An 18,781-nucleotide genomic window follows, 5' to 3' on the forward strand; every position below is an offset into this window, starting at 1 on the left:
TATTTTCTACATCGACATAAAACTTTATAGTAATTAGTTAGCTAAAGCAAATCAGAAGCATATTTAGTTTTCATCTATGACTATGTGACTTAAACATCGAGACTAAAAGCCTAGTAAATTAGAAGTAAAATGAACTGAACTAGTAAAAATGAGGTACATTCAATTATATAAAATGAAATATAATGAATGACCGGCGATAATTTTCTTGCAGAGGCTAGTAATAAAAACAAAGAGCGTAGAATTCATGCCATTCTCGCTATCTTTCTTTCTCACTCTCTGTGCCATCATGTGGTTTTTCTACGGTCTCCTCCTCAAAGATTACTACATTGCCGTAAGTAATTTTAAACTAATATATATTCTTTTAAAAAAATCGTTAACTACACTAATTTTTCGATTTTTATATTCGTACAGTTGCCAAATACCTTGGGATTTGCATTCGGGCTAGCTCAAATGTTACTATACATCATTTACAAAGACGCGAAAAAAGATGTAAACTTTGAAGCAGATGATGTACCCGAAATAATATTAGATGTAATCGATACGAAAAATACAAAGGATCAAAAGATTAACATACCAACAGAGGCAAACCCGATAATTTGCGAAGCAATTATTGTTAGACCAAGTGAAAGCAATGGAATTGATATTGAACGATGATCATCGACTCGTATAAATTAATCAATTATAAGATAAGAATTGTTACATGAACAGATATAGAATGAATTATTAGCAAAGCAAGAAGAAGTTGAGGAGTTTTCTTATTAAATGATGCTGAAGTTTGCCTTATGGGTGGGTTGAAGTGAATTTAGCTTATTTATTTTTTGTTTAAAAGTTGCTTATTTTGTGAAGATTGGCTTCATTGATGTTCCTTATACAATATTTGTATTATGGAGTTGTTGCTTTACTAAATATAATATGAAGTTTGTCTTTTTGTTTTATCATTCATATACTTATAATTTATTTAATATAAGCGCGAAACGAGATATAGGATTAGTGTTGCGATCTTGATGTCATACCCGATTTACTTTTGCAGAAGTTCGAAAATCTTGAATTATTGGCATAATTTTTATTTATTTTTTATAAACTCTTAGTGACACTTCTAAGGGTTAATATATTTGGCCACACTTCTCTGACACTTTTTAGACACAGTTGTGGATTTTGACTTGGGGGCATGTAAAGGCGTCCCATTCTTTTGCTCTTTAGAACATATCTCTCTTGGAACTTTTCGTGGGCCTCGGTCTGAGCAGTTTGAGGCCTACGAAGTGGGGCTATCTGAAGGCTCTTGGAATGGGCCTAATCCGTGTTGTTTGAGTCCAGCACGGTTTAGGTCTAGTCTGAATGTCCTCGGACTGCCCCAATCTTTGGAGCGCGGAGAGTGGAGGCCCAAGCGGATAAAGAAAACATTTTTGTCAATTCCCCTTCACTTGTAGTGGCTGTTTTAATTATGTTTACACTTTTCTGACGTTTTTTGAGGAAAAAAATCTCTCCATGTTCACTTAACTACTTGATATTATTACGGCTCCAAAGTAAACTATCATTGGCAACATTTTGGCTATGCTTAGACACCAAACCTATTCAAAAGGCTAAACCAAGGTGTAAGATAAGGTTTTATTGCTGACCTCATGACCCAAGTTTTGAAAGGTCTTCCAGAATAATGTGGGACTAAATATGCAAACAAATCTTCCCGTTTACAAAATTGACCTTTTAACCTAGTGATTAAAATAACATAGACGAAATCATAAAGTTGGAACTTTTTCTTATTTCGTATTGTAACTTACTAATGCCGTGATCCCAATGCTGAAATGTGGTTTAAGTCCTAAAAAGCTGCAATAATACAATATATCAGTGCGTCATATTTGTGTGAGTTGGAGGAATGAAAAATGGTTTTACGATTTCTGCCACACTCGTAGGGTGTGTTTGCAAGATCTTACTCTTAGTACCTCAACTTCTTGATTTAAAATCATCGTATTGGCACGGAAGACCGGACGCACAAAGCTACTGAATCCACCCACGACTCACGGTCACGGAAGATACATAAATATGTTTCCTAAGATACATATGCAAGTTCTTATGTCTAAATGTCATGATATCGATGTCTGGGAGTTTCATTATGTAAGTAAACCATACATAGATCAATCAAGATCTCTAAACTAGTATACAAATGCAATTTATGTAATGAATCTATCATAAAATATAAAGAAATTAAGAGTATATATTTTCCAACTAGGGGCCTTAGTTGATTTCAGTAAACAAATATTGGTGATTCCTAGTTGTTATATCTAAACTTAGGTTTAGAGTTGGTTTATAAAAAATCTTGGGATATAGGAGGAATGGATAAGGTATTTGTGAGAAACTAGAAACTTTTGTTTCCTTGATGGTCCATTTGGTTGTCTCCTTGTCTGGTAGGAGGAGGTGAACTTGAGTGTCTAGTACTCATTGAATGAGAAGATCTCCCAAGTAGTAGAAGTAGAGAATGTGAGTTTCATAATACAGTTTATGAGTTCATTTTGCGTTTTGTGTGAGCATAATATGTGTATGTAATAATAAATCCTTACTTCTATCGCACGATTCTCGCCCCATCGAGCCTGATATTTTAGTGTCAGTAATAGGATCGTACATACATACTCATGCCATACAACATTCGACAACTAATAAAACATGAAATTAAGTCGTAATATGCGAAAACAAACAAATAATAGTATAAGTTAGTTTAGTAGTTGAAGTGATGCACGTTTTGTCAAATCAAGGATTAATAATTTTGTCTTTTCTTACCTGATTTGTATTTTAAATAATACTATATACTATATAATTGTTAACAAACTCCATTATTTATATAAAATATCAAATGAATGAAATGACATGGGACAATGACAATCTATGCAAGCTAAGAAGAGACCTGTCACCAATTCATGTATGTTTAAATTTTCTCCTATGAGAATTATTTCATCAATTACTTAATTGTTATTGGGCAAATGATTAGAAAGATTAGGATCATTAAAAAAAAATTTGATAATTTCAGACTCACTTGGAAGAGTGTCCAGAAAAACAACCCTGAATTGATGTCAAATTAGAAGGTCTGAAGTTTCTTCGCTCTACGAAGTTCGTACTTAGTAGAACAAATGACTGAGGACCACATCCTTGAATGGTTCATAGCAAGTCAATGTTCTTGTCGATCCACTGTTTCGTTAAGTGACTAATTTGTTGTAAAGGTTGCTTTTGTTACTATTTGAGACTTTTAAGTTTGATTTAAGTTGTGATTAATTTTGTGATGTCCACAATTCTAGGATAAAACAAAAACAAGACATCAAATCTAGCTAATGTTAATGCATGTCCCAAAATCCTCAGTTTTCTTGTATCTCTATAGGTAAATTATAGTACACATTCACATATTTTGGTTCGGCATTTCAACTTCCAGTATAAAAGTTTTCACCAAGAAAGGCTTGCGTCACCGAATCTGATTTACATAAGAAGATCTCAAAGTCCCAACATTCATACGAAGAAGAACCTAAATATATAGTGATGATAATTCAATTTCAAGTTGGATGGTAGACATTCTAGTCTGGTGCTGCAAACAATCCACTGTTTGGAGATAACCACAAGGTTATCGCCTTGAAAAATAATTTATTTTGATGTATTGTTTATAGTCTATTTGGTCAGTTTTTGTGTCGTCAATATTTCTTGTTTCTCCACCCTCTACTGATTTAACGTTCAAATTGGAGTATCTAATGATCTGATTGATGTTAAAATTAACTTTTATACGAACGAAGAGAGCTAAAGCATTCCAATAAAAAGTTTACAATTTTTTCTTATTTTTCCTAAGTTTATATATGTAACCAAATAAATAAATAGCACTGCAAAAACATTATCTAACACAGTTCCACTTCATGTATCACACGAGGTATGACACTCTACACTCTACCTTCAATTTTTTGAACGATCAACAATAATTTAGCGATTAGGTATAACTTTCAAGCACATGATAAATCAAAACTTGTGTTTATTTTTAAGTTTTAACAAGCAAAAACAGTTTCTTCACTTATTACACAGGAGTAGGGTTGGGAATCGGTCCGGACGGGCAGTCCGCGGGCAGACTTGCTCCCGGTCCGGGCGGAACGGACAAAACTCCGCGATGACCACTCGGGCTGGCGGACTAAACGGACGGACTAACCGGAATTTTTTCCTCAAAATGTCCGCCCGTGTCCGTTTTATCCAACCGGACATGTCGGGCATCGGTCGGTCGGGCGTCGGGTATAGTGTTAAAATACCTAAACAAATGCCAAAATTCAAAATTTACTAAAGTAACAAATTTACATAATTATAGTTATAAGATTAGAACTTAATCTCTAAATGAATTCAAAAATTACAAAAGTTAATATTCAAATCAAGAAAGTCATAAAAATGACAGTATGTTGCATAAGATAATGACAGTAATGTTGTTGTATCCTGAAAAACAAAAAAAAAATCAAGTAAGAATGACTTGAACAAAATAATAATAATGATTTAAACAGATAAAATAATAAAGATTCAAAGTTAAAATAGAAACAAACAGAGAGGAAAATCTCTTACCGAGTTTAGATCTGAAGATGAGTAGATCGAAAAAAAAGAGAAGATGAATAGATCGAACAAAAAAAAGAGAAGATGAGTAGATCAAACAAAAAGATGAAGAAGATGAGTAGATCGAACAAAAAGAAAGAGAAGATGAGTATATCTTACCGAGTTGATCGAACGGTTGAAGCCTTGAGGGTTGAAATCTTGAAGATAAGTTGAAAAGTTGGAGACTAAAGGTTAGAGATTTAGGGTTCTTCAAACATATGTCTCAGTTGTCATACCTACATTGAGGGGTTGAGAATTTGGGAATGAGAAGAGAAGTGGCCAGGAGAAGGGTAAAATGATTTTAGGTTTTGTTTTGTATTTATATATAAGTCACTTGCAAATCTAAAGGCTCAAATATAACCCTAAGAAATCTAAGGGTCAGTAATCTTTCGGGCTAGAGGCGGGTAATCCGGACGGGCGGACGGACCTTCACTTAAGCGGTCGGTCACGGGCGGACCTCCGGGTAGGCCCTTTTGTCCGTGACCGTCCGCTAAAGCCTTCTCGGTCGGACGGGTCTTGCCCGATTCGGTCACGGGCGGTCCCGGTCCTTTGCGGACGTGGGCGGACACGGGCGGATCCGGGTTTTCGGACCAAATTCCCAACCCTACACAGGAGTATTCAATATTTCTCTCTTAGAATTAGGAATAATTTATGTTTATCATGTTCATAAGGGTAGATCATTATATGGGGGTAGGACCCAACCTAAGAAAGTATAAACCCATCATTAGGAACCTAAAATGGGGTGTTTAAGAGGCCCACCAACCAAACAATTTCAGGATTACCCACTCTCAAAAGCCAAGTAAGAGGAGAGAAAGTATTAGACTTGAAAAAAGAGTAGGTATAGAGAGAGAGAGAGAGAGAGTTGGTTTGACTAGCGGGGCAATCGGAATTAAGAAGGGCTTAATATATTTGAAGAAGACTTGTTATGGTTTGGTGAGCTTTTCTGCATTTTCTTCTCTCTATTTGTCGGAAAAAAGAGTCCATCATGCCAATTTTTCATTTTAGAGAGAGAAACTAAACCCACCAAATACTCTCTCTTCCTTCAAGGTCTTCTTCTGAGAGAACTTTGATGGTTCTGAACTTCTCCAATCAAGTAAGTGAAATCGACCCTCTCTCTCTCTCTATATACATTAATGGGGGATCTCTAGTTTCTTTATAATTTAGTCGTTCATTTGTACTGATTGTTGACTGATACAAATCGCGACGGCTGAATTTCTGGTTTTTGGGGGAAAATAGGGATCATACACAAGTATCAATTTTGAGGTTTTCTAGGGTTTCGATTGAACTTTTTTAGGTTTGGGTTTAATTGTTTTTTTATGATTGTTAGGGATTGGATGAAATCAAAAGGTTTAGAATGTATTGAGAAATGAGGTATGGATGTATAAGAAGGAGAAGAAGATATGGGGTGTGTATTTGGTAAAGAAACTCCTCCATCTTCAGTAGTAGTAAAAGAGAAGGAAGATAATGAAAATGGAAGAAATTTGGTTGTTGCTTCTACTAGTACTAATAAGGAACAGGTTGAAGTAACTACAGCAAAAGTTGTTACTAATAATACTGAAGTTCAGAATGGGGAAAATCAGAAAGAAGAGAAGCAAGAAGGAAGTCGAAACTCTCGAGGTGAGAGAAGAAGATCTAATAAGCCAAACCCTAGACTTAGTAATCCACCTAAGAATTTACACGGAGAGCAAGTCGCTGCTGGTTGGCCAGCTTGGTTGTCAGCAGTTGCGGGAGAGGCAATAAAGGGTTGGACTCCTAGGCGAGCTGATGCTTTCGAGAAAATCGATAAGGTGTATTCTCTTTCTCCTTTTTCTTTTCTTTTAGTTTGATTAGATTTCTGAACTTATTGTATTGAATTCATTAACTTTATGATCTTCAGATTGGGCAAGGAACTTATAGTAATGTATACAAAGCTAGAGACATATTAACAGGGAAAATTGTGGCATTAAAGAAGGTTCGGTTCGACAATTTGGAACCGGAGAGTGTTAAATTTATGGCTAGAGAAATTCTTATACTGAGACGACTGGATCATCCAAATGTCATAAAATTGGAAGGTTTAGTGACTTCAAGGATGTCGTGTAGTTTATACCTTGTATTTGAATATATGGAGCATGATTTAGCTGGACTTGCTGCAAGTCCAGATATTAAGTTCACCGAACCACAGGTTAGCTTATATTTTGTTTTTTAATCAATTGGTGTCTTATTTTTCTTCTCAAATGTTTTGATGCTGCATTGTTTTACGGTAAGTTTCTTTTGGATATGGCAGGTAAAATGTTATATGCATCAATTATTGTCAGGGCTTGAGCACTGTCATACTCACGGTGTACTTCATCGTGACATTAAGGGTTCTAATCTCCTTTTGGATAACACGGGATTGCTCAAGATTGCTGATTTTGGGTTGGCTTCTTTCTTTGATCCTAATCACAAGCACCCCATGACTAGTCGAGTGGTCACTCTGTGGTACCGAGCCCCAGAGTTGCTTCTGGGAGCTACTGATTATGGTGTAGGAGTGGACCTTTGGAGTGCCGGGTGCATCGTAGCTGAGTTATTGGCTGGGAAGCCTATCATGCCTGGACGAACTGAGGTTACTATCTTCTTTTCCTTGATCGATAACAACATAAATGCCTTATTTGGTGTCACTTACAATGTCGCATTATTAGTTTCTTTAACTTAGACTAGAAGAGCTGTTCGAAAATTTATCTGTGAACAACTTAATGCTGAACTTCCTTCGGTTCTGGTAGATTCCGTGAATGTTATGCTGAAAATTATGCATTGAAATTTTTGAGAGTTATGATGAATAAAAGAGGCTCACCATTTAAAATTATTAGTCTATTATCTAAGTTAGCTATTTTTTTGGTCAACACAATGAATTAGGCAGAATTATAAAGCTAAAAAAGAATTAGAAACTGTTTATCCTGTCAAAAGAAGGATAAAATGCAATTGACAATGTAAATTCTGTTGATGCACAAGGAATCATCAATTGCCCTTATTACTTCGTCTTTCGCTGTATAGTGAATCTAGGTTGGACATTTCTTATTATACACAATGACAGACACTATTAAAATGACTCACCATTGATGTACCTGTCTCAAGTTTATTATATTAACTTGTTTATGGTCTTACTAGTTGGCAATCATGTAAAGCTATCTGAATCTGACAAGCAAATTTCTTCACCACTAATTATAGTTTCATGCTAATTTAGGTGGAGCAACTGCATAAGATTTTTAAGCTATGTGGTTCTCCTTCTGAGGAGTACTGGAAAAGATCAAAATTGCCTCATGCTACCATATTTAAGCCCCAACAGCCATACAGACGGTGCATAAAGGAGACATTTAAAGAGTTTCCACCATCATCTCTACCACTTATTGAAACTCTCCTTGCAATTGACCCTGCCGAACGTCTAACAGCCACTGCTGCATTGAATAGCGAAGTAAGCTTTATATAGTTCTTTGTGTCATCGTATTGTGTCATTGTTTATTATTGATGTTCAAATTCTTTGCGCTCCTCCAAAATGAATGTGCTTCTCCTATACTCCTTTCGGCCACCTTAATGTGGTGTCACGGCATAAAAATACTCAGTAGTCAGTATGCTACATTTGTTAATTTTATGTGATCTATTGTATGACTTCAATAAACAATGAGTAATTTTTGTTCGAAAAGATATACAGTATTAATATCGGTATTATATTCTTATTCATTTATATGATCTTTGAAAATTTATTTCTATGATATGTGCATTGTTTCACAAAGATTATGATCTTCACCACAACAACTTCAAGAAGATGGCAAGATCAACCACTGACTCATCTTCACTTGTGTCCTAAAACTATGTGAACTTTTATTTTGGTGTATACCAAATTGCTAACCCGTAGTTATATGAAAATGACACAAGAACAACAATGTGTGTGGTATTATTGGCTCATGCGAGGAATATTTGTATTTTGTACTGTAATATGAACTCCATTTCGGCTCATGCTGCTGTGCTATTGTGCGACTGCAAAAGATGATTGCACTATCCAGTTTGCTTGCAAGGATGACATGCTGAACCAACTATGGCCTATTTGTGGATGAAGATTTTACTGTTAACTGGATTTGGCTGCATCTTCTGTATCTGTGATTCGAGTTGGTGTGGCCTTATTATATAAAGACACTTAGTTGGTTTTCGATTGCATTGATTCTGTTTTTATTGTTCTTATGGCTAGCTATTTTATTTCTCTAATCAGTATATTCTCTCTATTGACTTCCCTTTTCTCTGCAGTTCTTCACTACGAAACCTTATGCATGTGAACCTTCTAGTCTCCCACAATATCCTCCTAGCAAGGAGATGGACGCTAAACTACGGGATGAAGAAGCTAGAAGGTATGTCGATCACTAAATACACTTAATATTAATATAATTCTACATCCTAACATAAGAAACCATGCTTGCAACAACTTAGGTGACTAACTGAGTAGTCAGTGGGAAAAAAAAGACAAGAACTTTGAAATCGACCTATTTTGTAACTTCTGAGAGAGACTAACACAATTAATTGTATCAATTAAATAGAAGAGTGTGTTTCACCCATGTGATTTTTTCTCCATGAACTCATAAACTTTGATTTAAAGTATCAATATTTGTTATGTGTTGGATAACTTGATTCAAAACGTATGTTATTTTACAAAAAGTTTAGATATTGTGATACATTTTACTCCCTCCAGTTACCTTAGTAATATTTCGGTGTACAATGATACTAGTAGTCAAGGGCCACTTTCTTTCGTGTTATTGTTTACTCTTGGTTGTGGGGATTGTACACGATTCATATTCTATAATATTTCAACACTGCACAGACTGCGAACTGCTGGCAAAGCCAATGGAAATGGTGTGAAGAAAACTCGTGTACGTGAACGAGCTCCAAGAGCGTATCCTGCTCCAGAAGCCAATGCTGAGCTTCAAGCCAATATTGATGTATGTCATTTGACCTCTTTTTTTTAACTACATTTTTTTATACATGTTAGGTTTAGAAACAATACGCCATACTGTATTCTGAACCCAATAAAGGCCATAGACACGTTTTTGGCCATTGGAGAGGTAAAGATAGTACTCATGATTCAGCTCTGTTTGTGTTTTTTTGCTCTTTTTCGTGTTCAGTCAATATGATTTATTTTTTAGTTCTAGTAGACTTATAGCCAACATTATATTATCTCCGGAAACTATGTCAATTCCGTCTGTCAAAAACATCCGGTAGGTGGTAGCTGCTTTTGGCTCATTCGTTTTCTTGATTCTGCTAGCGTATAAATTGTCTTAGTTTTTGTATTTAGTTTCATTTATATCGAACTTCTTTTTGTTGCTCTTTTCCTTCTATTCGAACCATCTTTTATTTTTATTTTTGCAGAGACGACGTCTTATTAGCCACGCAAATGCTAAGAGCAAGAGTGAAAAGTTCCCTCCCCCACATCAAGATGGAGCACTTGGCTTCCCTTTGGCTTCCTCACATCACATGGATCCTACGTATGATCCACCAGATGTCCCATTCAGTACAACATTCACATATCAGAAGGAACCTATTCAAACTTGGTCTGGTCCACTAGTCGAGCCCTCTTCAGTTGGTGCTCCGAGACGTAAGAAACATTCTGCAAGTAATTCGCGTGTACCTCCCAAAGTCTCTGCAAAAGAATCTGATTTGAAAATCAAAGGGAAGAAAGGCATTCTGTGAACTCTCTTCTCTATCTCTACTGATGAGATTCTTCCCTTCTCATTTGAACTCAGATAATCATCGTACGCTTACATTTTATAACCAAAACTGTTCACTCGTGTTATTTATGCTGGGATGTAAGTGAGTTAGTTGTCCTGAAATAGTCTCAGATAACCGGTTGAAAGTGTATGAAGAGGTAAAGGGGTATGTTATTTTTCACTTTTTTTTCGCCTTCGTTATATTTTTTTTTCGGATATCTTGAGTCTTAACCCTATTATTGTAGGTTCGGAGGATAATTTTCCGCTATTGTTACTGTTATATATATGTTGATTATTTTATGGAACTTCATCTGAAAACTAAGTTACTTTGTTGTGGTTAGTGAAGATCTAATAAATATTTCATTAAAGACCACATTTGTGTTAGAATTCTTCTCTATTCTACTTGATTTCTTATTCTTTTTTTGAGATCGAAATCCTTGTTAGTATTGGACCTGATTACTCAAAAGGATAAAGGTAGTCCATTCATTGCAAAGCTTCTAGGTTTGCCATTGTTTCGAACTCTTCAAATGTAGAAGCTCTGCATCCAATGGTCTTTTCTCCCTCAGTTCAAGGAGGGGGAGAGAGAGAGTGTGTGTGTGTCAAGTCAATACACATCCTTACGACCCTTCGAACTCTGTACATGTCTTTTCAGCCACAACAATGACTGGAGATGTCAAATGGATTTTAAGTATGTACAAATGATCGTACGTCACGACTCACGACCAAATATTAAAGTTCCCTGCAATCACTCAGATATTTTAGAATTTGACAAACAATTCAAACAATAACATCAAAGTGGTAATACATTCGATAATGTAGAATGTTTTTGAAATACATTCTAGGGTTTAGAATATGGTTGCCCACTTTGAACTTTGAAGGGTTGGAAAAAAAAAGGAGAATTTCAAAGAATTGGGGAAGAACTATTAAACCACCTTCCCGGTTCCCAACCCAAAGAGCGGGAAAAAACTCAACCTTGCTGAAATTATACGCGGGAATTTATCCTCAACCACCAAAATTATGCTCACGCACTGCGACATCGTTCGCTTGCGACATCTTATTTAACGTTTCAAGGTTAATACTTCATAAGACTCTCTCCACTTTATAAATACATCTCGACCTCCCAAAATCACTTTCTCTCCCTAATTCTAGTGAGAGAAAACAAAACCCTCGATTAGGAAAAATGGCGAGACGAACAAAATCTGAGGTTTCATCTGACGAAGCTCCGTCGAGCGGTTCAGTTTCTTCGGAGGAAGAACGAAAGAACGACGAAATCAACGACGAGGATGAAGAAGAACTTGAAGCGGTTGCTAGAACTGCTTCCGACGATGAAGAAGAAGAAGTTGAAGCTGGTGCTGGAGATAGCTCTAAATCTTCCGATCAAGAAGCAAGGAGTGATGACGACGAGGTAAAACCAAAACAGAAAGATGTTAGTTTTATGTTTCTTGATTAGATCTACTATTATTCATCTTCATCGTTATGTGTTTAAGTAGAGTTAGGTCATATTAGGGTTTTTATGTTCCGAATGGCCTTGGATTTCAGTTTTTTGTTCTGCTAAGTGAGTTTACGGTACATTTAGGTATTTATCTCTTGTGATCTTTGGTAGGCTGGGAATGCTTCTGGTAATGCTGAAGTTGGAAAACGTGAGAAAGCCAGACTGAAAGAAATGCAGAAGTTGAAGAAACAAAAGATTCAAGATATATTGGACTCACAAAATGCTGCTATTAACTCCGACATGGTAAGGAAGTTTCATTCAGAACAAATAAGATTAAATCATTGTTTGTTTTTGTATATATGTTACTCGGATTACTGACTGTGAATTTGGTATTGATTTGCCAGAACAACAAAGGGAAAGGGCGATTGCAGTATCTTCTTCAACAAACTGAAATATTTGCTCATTTTGCGAAAGGGAGTAAATCTTCTTCTCAAAAGAAACCTAAGGGGAGGTAATATTGGTTACAACTTCAAGATTTCTGTTTTTATATTAGTGTAATTTGTCACTAGTAAATGTTGTCATTGTTATTTTTTTTTCTGAGTTGTCCACATTTATAAGTTATCTTGGGATCACGGAGGATTATTATACTTAAAGGAAAGTTATTACTGTTGTATGGCTGATGACATACAGAGTCTCGATAGAGTTAGGCAATAAGCATCACCACCCTTATGGGGAGTTTGTTGGGTGTGAGATGCCATTTAAGCTGAATAATGAAAAGAACTCTTGAAAATGGTAAGTGTTACTATAATACTACGAGAGCAAGTGTAAAACAAGTTTATTCTTGTTAGGAGCCTTCTTGATGGCACTTACCTTGAATGCAGGATTAGAGTGTCTGACGGGTCTGAAATTAACCAAATAATCACGTCACAACTGGTTTTCTAGTGCAGGCGTCGTGCTGCTTGTTTAACATAGCAATATGGTATTTAGCGTAGGCTGTTCTGCCTTTTTCGTTTTAGCGGAGTTTGAAATAAGTTGATTTTTGTATTTTGTGCAGAGGTCGTCATGCATCTAAAGTGACAGAGGAGGAAGAAGATGAAGAGTACCTTAAAGAGGAAGAGGACGCTCTTGCTGCTGCAGGAAGCACACGTTTAATGACACAACCTACTTGTAAGACATCAACTTTCTAATTTTCAAAAAAAAAGGACATCAACTTTCTAGGCATTGTTTCTTTGATCTCTCTTGTAACAATTTCATGTTAGGATCGATGAATCTAACAGACCAATAGACATTGAGATATTCTCTACACTTTATGATTGTTCCATATATAAATGTGATGAAGTTAAAGTCTTAGTTCAAGTACTTATGTAATATCTCTGAACTTGTTGCCTATTTCTAGTTTTGTGTTATTGCATCTTGATGTTATCTTTTTAACTATTCAGGTATTCAAGGTAAGATGAGGGATTACCAACTAGCTGGACTGAATTGGATGATACGACTGTATGAAAATGGAATCAATGGAATTCTTGCTGATGAGATGGTATACACTGTTTTATGACACTTAGATATGTCTTGCTATTAAGTCATTAACTCTTCTTTTAGTCAATACAGTATCAATTTCTTAGATTAATCCTCACATAATCATCTTCATGAAGTCACTCTTACATCTCAATTTCATTGATGTGATAATGTGATAAAGATTTTAGTCTTGTGTCAACTCTTTGTGGAGCTATATAATTGATGCGAACTTCATCTTTTGATCTGGTCCAGGGTCTAGGGAAGACACTGCAAACTATCTCTCTACTTGGTTATCTGCATGAGTTTAGGGGAATTACTGGTCCCCATATGGTGGTTGCACCCAAATCAACTCTTGGAAACTGGATGAATGAAATTCGTCGTTTCTGCCCTATTCTACGAGCTGTGAAGTTTCTCGGGACCCAAGATGAAAGGGTAAGTCGCCCTAATTTACAGATTTCGTTTTCTTTCCTTTCATGTTGGTACCACAATGATATATATGTCTGTACTGGTGGTTTCTGCAGAAGCACATACGTGAGAATTTATTAGTGGCTGGGAAGTTTGATATTTGTGTAACTAGTTTCGAGATGGCCATCAAAGAAAAATCGAGCTTACTTCGATTTAGCTGGCGTTATGTTATCATAGATGAGGCTCATCGAATCAAGAACGAGAACTCACTTCTGTCAAAAACTATGAGGCTCTACAATACCAATTACAGACTTCTTATCACGGGAACACCACTTCAGGTACCAATTGATACTTGTTCAGAATGATTTCTTATTTTTAGGTTGGCTAGATTCACTGTAGATGGATGACCATTTAAATCCTGGCATGAACCATTTTGCTGCATTTGTTAATTTCACAAACACGAGATGTTTCCTTGTAGTCTAAATGTCTAGTTGGATGTTGCTCTGAATTACAAGTTTGACGTTGATTGGCTAACTTCTAAATTAAAAAAGATGTTCGGCTGGAGTTTCACAATTATAGAGCCATTAAGATATGGAAAACAATAAATTACTTTCCTGTTTTCTTTCTTCAGTTTATTTCTCAAAGTAGATATCTATAATGGTTAAAGACAATTAATAGTTCTATTATGATGGTTGGAATCTTATTGTCTGAAACTCTTGTGCTGGAATATAATGTATTTGACATCATATTTGTGCAGAACAATCTACATGAGCTGTGGTCGCTTCTTAATTTTCTTCTTCCAGAGATATTTAGTTCTGCTGAAACATTTGATGAATGGTTCCAAATATCGGGTGAGAATGACCAGCAAGAGGTTGTTCAACAACTTCACAAGGTACAAAGTTTTTGCTCTGTTCTCCTTTGATGACATATTCTTTTGGAATGAGCTTCATCATCTAACCTTGTCATATCTAAACTTTGTAGGTCCTCCGTCCTTTCCTCCTCCGAAGGTTGAAATCTGATGTAGAGAAAGGGTTGCCTCCAAAGAAGGAAACTATACTTAAAGTAGGCATGTCTCAATCGCAGAAGCAGTTTTATCGTGCTTTGCTGCAGAAGGATCTTGAAGTTGTTAATGCTGGTGGAGAGCGTAAGCGTCTGCTTAACATAGCAATGCAGCTGAGAAAATGTTGCAATCATCCATACCTTTTTCAAGGAGCTGAACCTGGTCCGCCATACACTACTGGAGATCATCTTATTACAAGTGCAGGTAAGTTATTTCTTCTGCAATTCTTATTGTTCTGTTGTGCCTAAGTTTTCTTTCTCTTTTTTGTTTCTATTATTGATTGATTGTTTTTTTTTTTATAATGGCTGTTTTCTCAATGTTGTATATAGGTAAAATGGTTCTTTTAGATAAGCTGCTTCCGAAGTTGAAGGATCGAGACTCCAGGGTCCTAATATTTTCACAGGTCATATTTTATATATAGATTATAAAGTTTAGGATATTCCTTCCATGTGGCTCTTGATTTTCTTATTTCGCCTTTTTGAAATTATTTTTCATGTTTTGGGCAGATGACCAGATTGCTAGATATTTTGGAAGATTATTTAATGTATCGAGGGTATCAGTACTGTCGAATTGATGGTAATACGGGTGGGGATGATCGTGATGCTTCCATTGAAGCTTTCAACAAGCCAGGAAGTGAGAAGTTTATCTTCTTACTATCTACTAGAGCAGGTGGCCTTGGTATCAATCTCGCCACTGCAGATGTTGTCATTCTGTATGACAGTGATTGGTAAGTTAAACGTGTTTTACATGAATTTGTATTCAGTTTAATAAGTACTTCTTAAATTTGATTACCACTTTCTTGTTATAATTCACGTAGGAATCCACAAGTCGATTTGCAAGCACAAGATCGTGCCCATCGGATTGGTCAAAAGAAGGAAGTTCAAGTCTTCCGTTTCTGCACAGAGGTTTCTCTCTTTTTAATTGTTTTAACCTAAACATTTCAAAACTTCATCTGTTCACTCCTACTAAGTTTGGTGGAATTTATAATTCTTCAGTATACAATAGAGGAAAAAGTAATTGAAAGAGCTTATAAGAAGCTTGCGCTTGATGCTTTAGTAATTCAACAAGGTCGATTAGCCGAACAAAAAAGTAAGTGTATAGACATCTTAGAATATTATATTGGCTGATTTTCAGCTTCAGTAGTTTAAAATGAAATTTGATGCTTTATTTGATTTGTCTTTGCTCCAGCTGTTAATAAAGATGAGCTTTTGCAAATGGTAAGGTTTGGAGCTGAAATGGTTTTCAGTTCGAAGGACAGTACTATCACAGATGAGGATATTGACAGAATTATAGCTAAAGGAGAAGAGGCAACAGCTGAGCTTGACGCCAAGATGAAGAAATTTACAGAAGATGCCATTAAATTCAAAATGGATGACAGTATGTTGAATTCACAATTTTAGTATTTTGTTCTGTCTTATAAATACTAGTTGGTCACTTGGTCATAGAGTCTGATAATATCTCTTTTGTTATTTGCAGCTGCTGAGCTTTACGACTTCGACGATGACAAGGTAGAAGCAATTCTCTCTACTATATTCACTATTCTTAAATAAGATCTATTTGAAAATGGTGTTTCCATGCACGTGATACTTGTGAAATCAATGGTCTTGTAACCTAAATCGGTTCTTATTATTTTGTTTATATATAGGATGAGAACAAGACCGAATTTAAGAAGCTTGTAAGCGACAACTGGATTGAGCCACCAAGAAGAGAGCGGAAGCGCAAGTAGGGATATTATGCGACCTTTTTTATCTGCTTAGTATTTCTCCTTGTATTTCCAAACCCGTTCTTACTATTTTTTCTCGTTAGCTATTCGGAGTCCGACTACTTCAAGCAAACATTGCGACAGGGTGGTCCGGCAAAACAGAGAGAGCCTAGAATTCCTCGCATGCCTCAATTGTACGCATCTCTTGAATTTATTAACCCTTCTAGTGTCTCCATTGCATTATCTTTTTCATATTTTAAAATTATATAGTTGAGTAGTTAGAGTTACCATTAAGCCAGCAACATGGTACATTATTCCACTTTATTTTGTTTTTAGACACGATTTCCAGTTCTTCAACACACAAAGACTGACGGAGCTTTATGAAAAGGAAGTGCGTTATCTCATGGTTAGTGTAATCCAGAAACTCAATTTTGTTTGTTCTGATCTACAGTCTCATCCCTTGGGTTCGTTACTTGATTTCCCAGCTAATTGTACTTATTTTCAGTTAACAAATCAGAAAAATCAGATAAGAGACTCTGTTACAGATGATAACGAGCCTGAAGCTAATGGTATTTTGATTTCTCCTTGGTTAATGTATCTCTTTCTTTGGCTTCTAATGTGCAAAAGGAACTTAAAACTGATTGTCTGTTTTGTAGAAGTAGGGGAACCATTAACTGCAGAAGAACAGGAAGAAAAAGACCAACTATTAGAGGAGGTAAGTGGGTAGTGGATGAAAAATACTACTTCTGTTATCTATCTTTCCCAAGATTGTAAAAAATTTGTTCATTTTAGGGGTTTTCATCATGGACGAGGAGAGATTTCAATACTTTTATCCGAGCTTGTGAGAAATATGGAAGGAGTGACATTAAAAGTATTGCATCTGAAATGGAAGGCAAATCTGAAGAAGAAGTTCAAAGATACGCTAAAGTCTTCAAAGAAAGACACAGGGAATTAAATGGTAATTGTAATCTTAATATGAAGCTTTATAAATAAAAGTGTATACCCTAGACTTCTTTTGCTGTCGATATTGACTAAACTATTCACAACGATATAAACAAGATCCTTTCTGAGTCTTACTTGTATGTTGTGCAGATTATGATAGAATCATCAAGAATATAGAGAAAGGAGAACTTAGAATCTCGAGAAAAGATGAGATCATGAAAGCAATTGGTAAGAAGATGGATCGTTACAAGAATCCATGGTTGGAGTTGAAGATCCAGTACGGTCAAAATAAAGGGAAGTTGTACAACGAAGAATGTGACCGGTTCATGGTACAGTTTTTTTCAAAAAGTTCATGAGTTCCTCCTTGTTACTTGCAATTCTTTCTCTACAAATCAAGTCATACTTCTGTTTGTTATTGTTGTTTTTCTCATTGCATCACTGCAGTTGTGTATGGTTCACAAGCTTGGGTATGGGAACTGGGAAGAGCTTAAAGCTGCTTATCGCACCTCCCCTTTGTTTCGTTTTGATTGGTTTGTAAAATCTCGAACCACTTCTGAGCTTTCACGGCGTTGCGATACCCTAATTCGGTTGGTTGAGAAGGAAAACCAAGAATTTGACGAGAGGGAGAGACAAGCTCGCAAAGATAAGAAACTGGCCAAGGTTAGAATTTTTTTTTTCCTTCGGCAAAGGTTAGAATTAGTTTCACATCTTCGATGCTCAAAAAGTTCTTATGGGAGTTAATCCCATTATGGTAGTTCTTGAAAGGGACATCAATAATTCTTCCTCCTTTTGGTAAATCAAAATCCTGAAATCTATTTAATGATATATACAGAATATGACACCATCGAAGAGGGGTAATACAAGATCAGCAGAGAGCCCTGTGTCATCTGTAAAAAAGCGGAAGCAGTCGGTCATGGATGACTATCTAAGCTCGGTATGTGTATTTTCATCACACTTTCTATTCGCACTGCTTGGAGTTTCATCTTCGAACGTGTATCTGCTTGTGATTTCATTCTAACGTGTACATGTCTTGATTTTTGGTTGGTACAGGGGAAGAGAAAGTAATTTTGTCAGCCTTCCATTCTGTTGGTTACTCATGAAATCAAAACAAACTGAATATCAGATGCTTCTCTTATTTCTAGAATGTGATTTTGTTTAACCCTGTGTCTGAGAAAGGTAACTTATTTTTGTTTTGGGAGTAGTATCCGAGGAGATAAGATGGTAGAATGTATTAGGTTTATCACCTCCCTGAAAACATATCCAATAGAAAGGTTTATGTAATATTTTCGGAACCCTGTGTCCCTGTCCGTACTTCCGCTATATACATATATATATATATATGAATGATATAGTAGTAGTTTTATTAGAATTATCATTTCCATTTAGTCATCTATCTGGTATTATACTCCATGTCTAATTTTTCAGAAAAA

At 35.9% G+C, this 18,781-nt stretch overlaps 2 protein-coding genes across 2 annotated transcripts; both read left to right on the top strand.

Annotated features, from left to right (window-relative positions):
* The first annotated feature begins 5,250 nt into the window (after positions 1-5,250).
* On the top strand, positions 5,251-10,668 carry LOC147551307 (Protein kinase superfamily protein). Its single transcript, XM_086666716.1, has 8 exons — positions 5,251-5,683; positions 5,918-6,377; positions 6,467-6,751; positions 6,854-7,171; positions 7,790-8,017; positions 8,845-8,945; positions 9,413-9,530; positions 9,958-10,668. Exons 2-8 carry the CDS (start codon positions 5,991-5,993, stop codon positions 10,276-10,278), a joined length of 1,758 nt encoding a protein of 585 aa, XP_086522842.1. The 5' UTR covers positions 5,251-5,683; positions 5,918-5,990; the 3' UTR covers positions 10,279-10,668.
* Positions 10,669-11,436: 768 nt separating this feature from the next.
* On the top strand, positions 11,437-18,720 carry LOC147551308 (putative chromatin-remodeling complex ATPase chain). Its single transcript, XM_086666717.1, has 25 exons — positions 11,437-11,700; positions 11,899-12,030; positions 12,132-12,238; positions 12,782-12,894; positions 13,167-13,264; positions 13,495-13,674; positions 13,764-13,985; positions 14,405-14,539; positions 14,629-14,911; positions 15,037-15,110; positions 15,214-15,434; positions 15,525-15,612; positions 15,703-15,796; positions 15,896-16,084; positions 16,184-16,215; positions 16,353-16,429; positions 16,514-16,603; positions 16,746-16,815; positions 16,915-16,978; positions 17,066-17,124; positions 17,202-17,367; positions 17,502-17,680; positions 17,796-18,011; positions 18,184-18,285; positions 18,402-18,720. The coding sequence occupies exons 1-25, from the start codon at positions 11,476-11,478 to the stop codon at positions 18,414-18,416; spliced, it is 3,231 nt and encodes a 1,076-aa protein (XP_086522843.1). The 5' UTR covers positions 11,437-11,475; the 3' UTR covers positions 18,417-18,720.
* Positions 18,721-18,781: the final 61 nt, after the last annotated feature.

The sequence above is a fragment of the Eschscholzia californica genome, unplaced genomic scaffold (genome assembly GCF_041429995.1).
Source record: "Eschscholzia californica isolate CP2 unplaced genomic scaffold, dmEscCali1.0.p SCAF_3, whole genome shotgun sequence".
NCBI classification, from domain to species: Eukaryota; Viridiplantae; Streptophyta; class Magnoliopsida; order Ranunculales; family Papaveraceae; genus Eschscholzia; species Eschscholzia californica.

Excerpts from the sequence above, each read along its gene's own strand:
- LOC147551307 (XM_086666716.1), top strand. The coding sequence starts at position 5,991 with ATGGGGTGTGTATTTGGTAAAGAAACTCCTCCATCTTCAGTAGTAGTA. Across the intron at positions 6,378-6,466 it reads CTTTCGAGAAAATCGATAAG|ATTGGGCAAGGAACTTATAG; the intron begins GTGTATTCTCTT and ends TATGATCTTCAG. Across the intron at positions 7,172-7,789 it reads TCATGCCTGGACGAACTGAG|GTGGAGCAACTGCATAAGAT; the intron begins GTTACTATCTTC and ends ATGCTAATTTAG.
- LOC147551308 (XM_086666717.1), top strand. The coding sequence starts at position 11,476 with ATGGCGAGACGAACAAAATCTGAGGTTTCATCTGACGAAGCTCCGTCG. Across the intron at positions 11,701-11,898 it reads CAAGGAGTGATGACGACGAG|GCTGGGAATGCTTCTGGTAA; the intron begins GTAAAACCAAAA and ends GATCTTTGGTAG. Across the intron at positions 15,613-15,702 it reads TCTTCCGTTTCTGCACAGAG|TATACAATAGAGGAAAAAGT; the intron begins GTTTCTCTCTTT and ends ATAATTCTTCAG.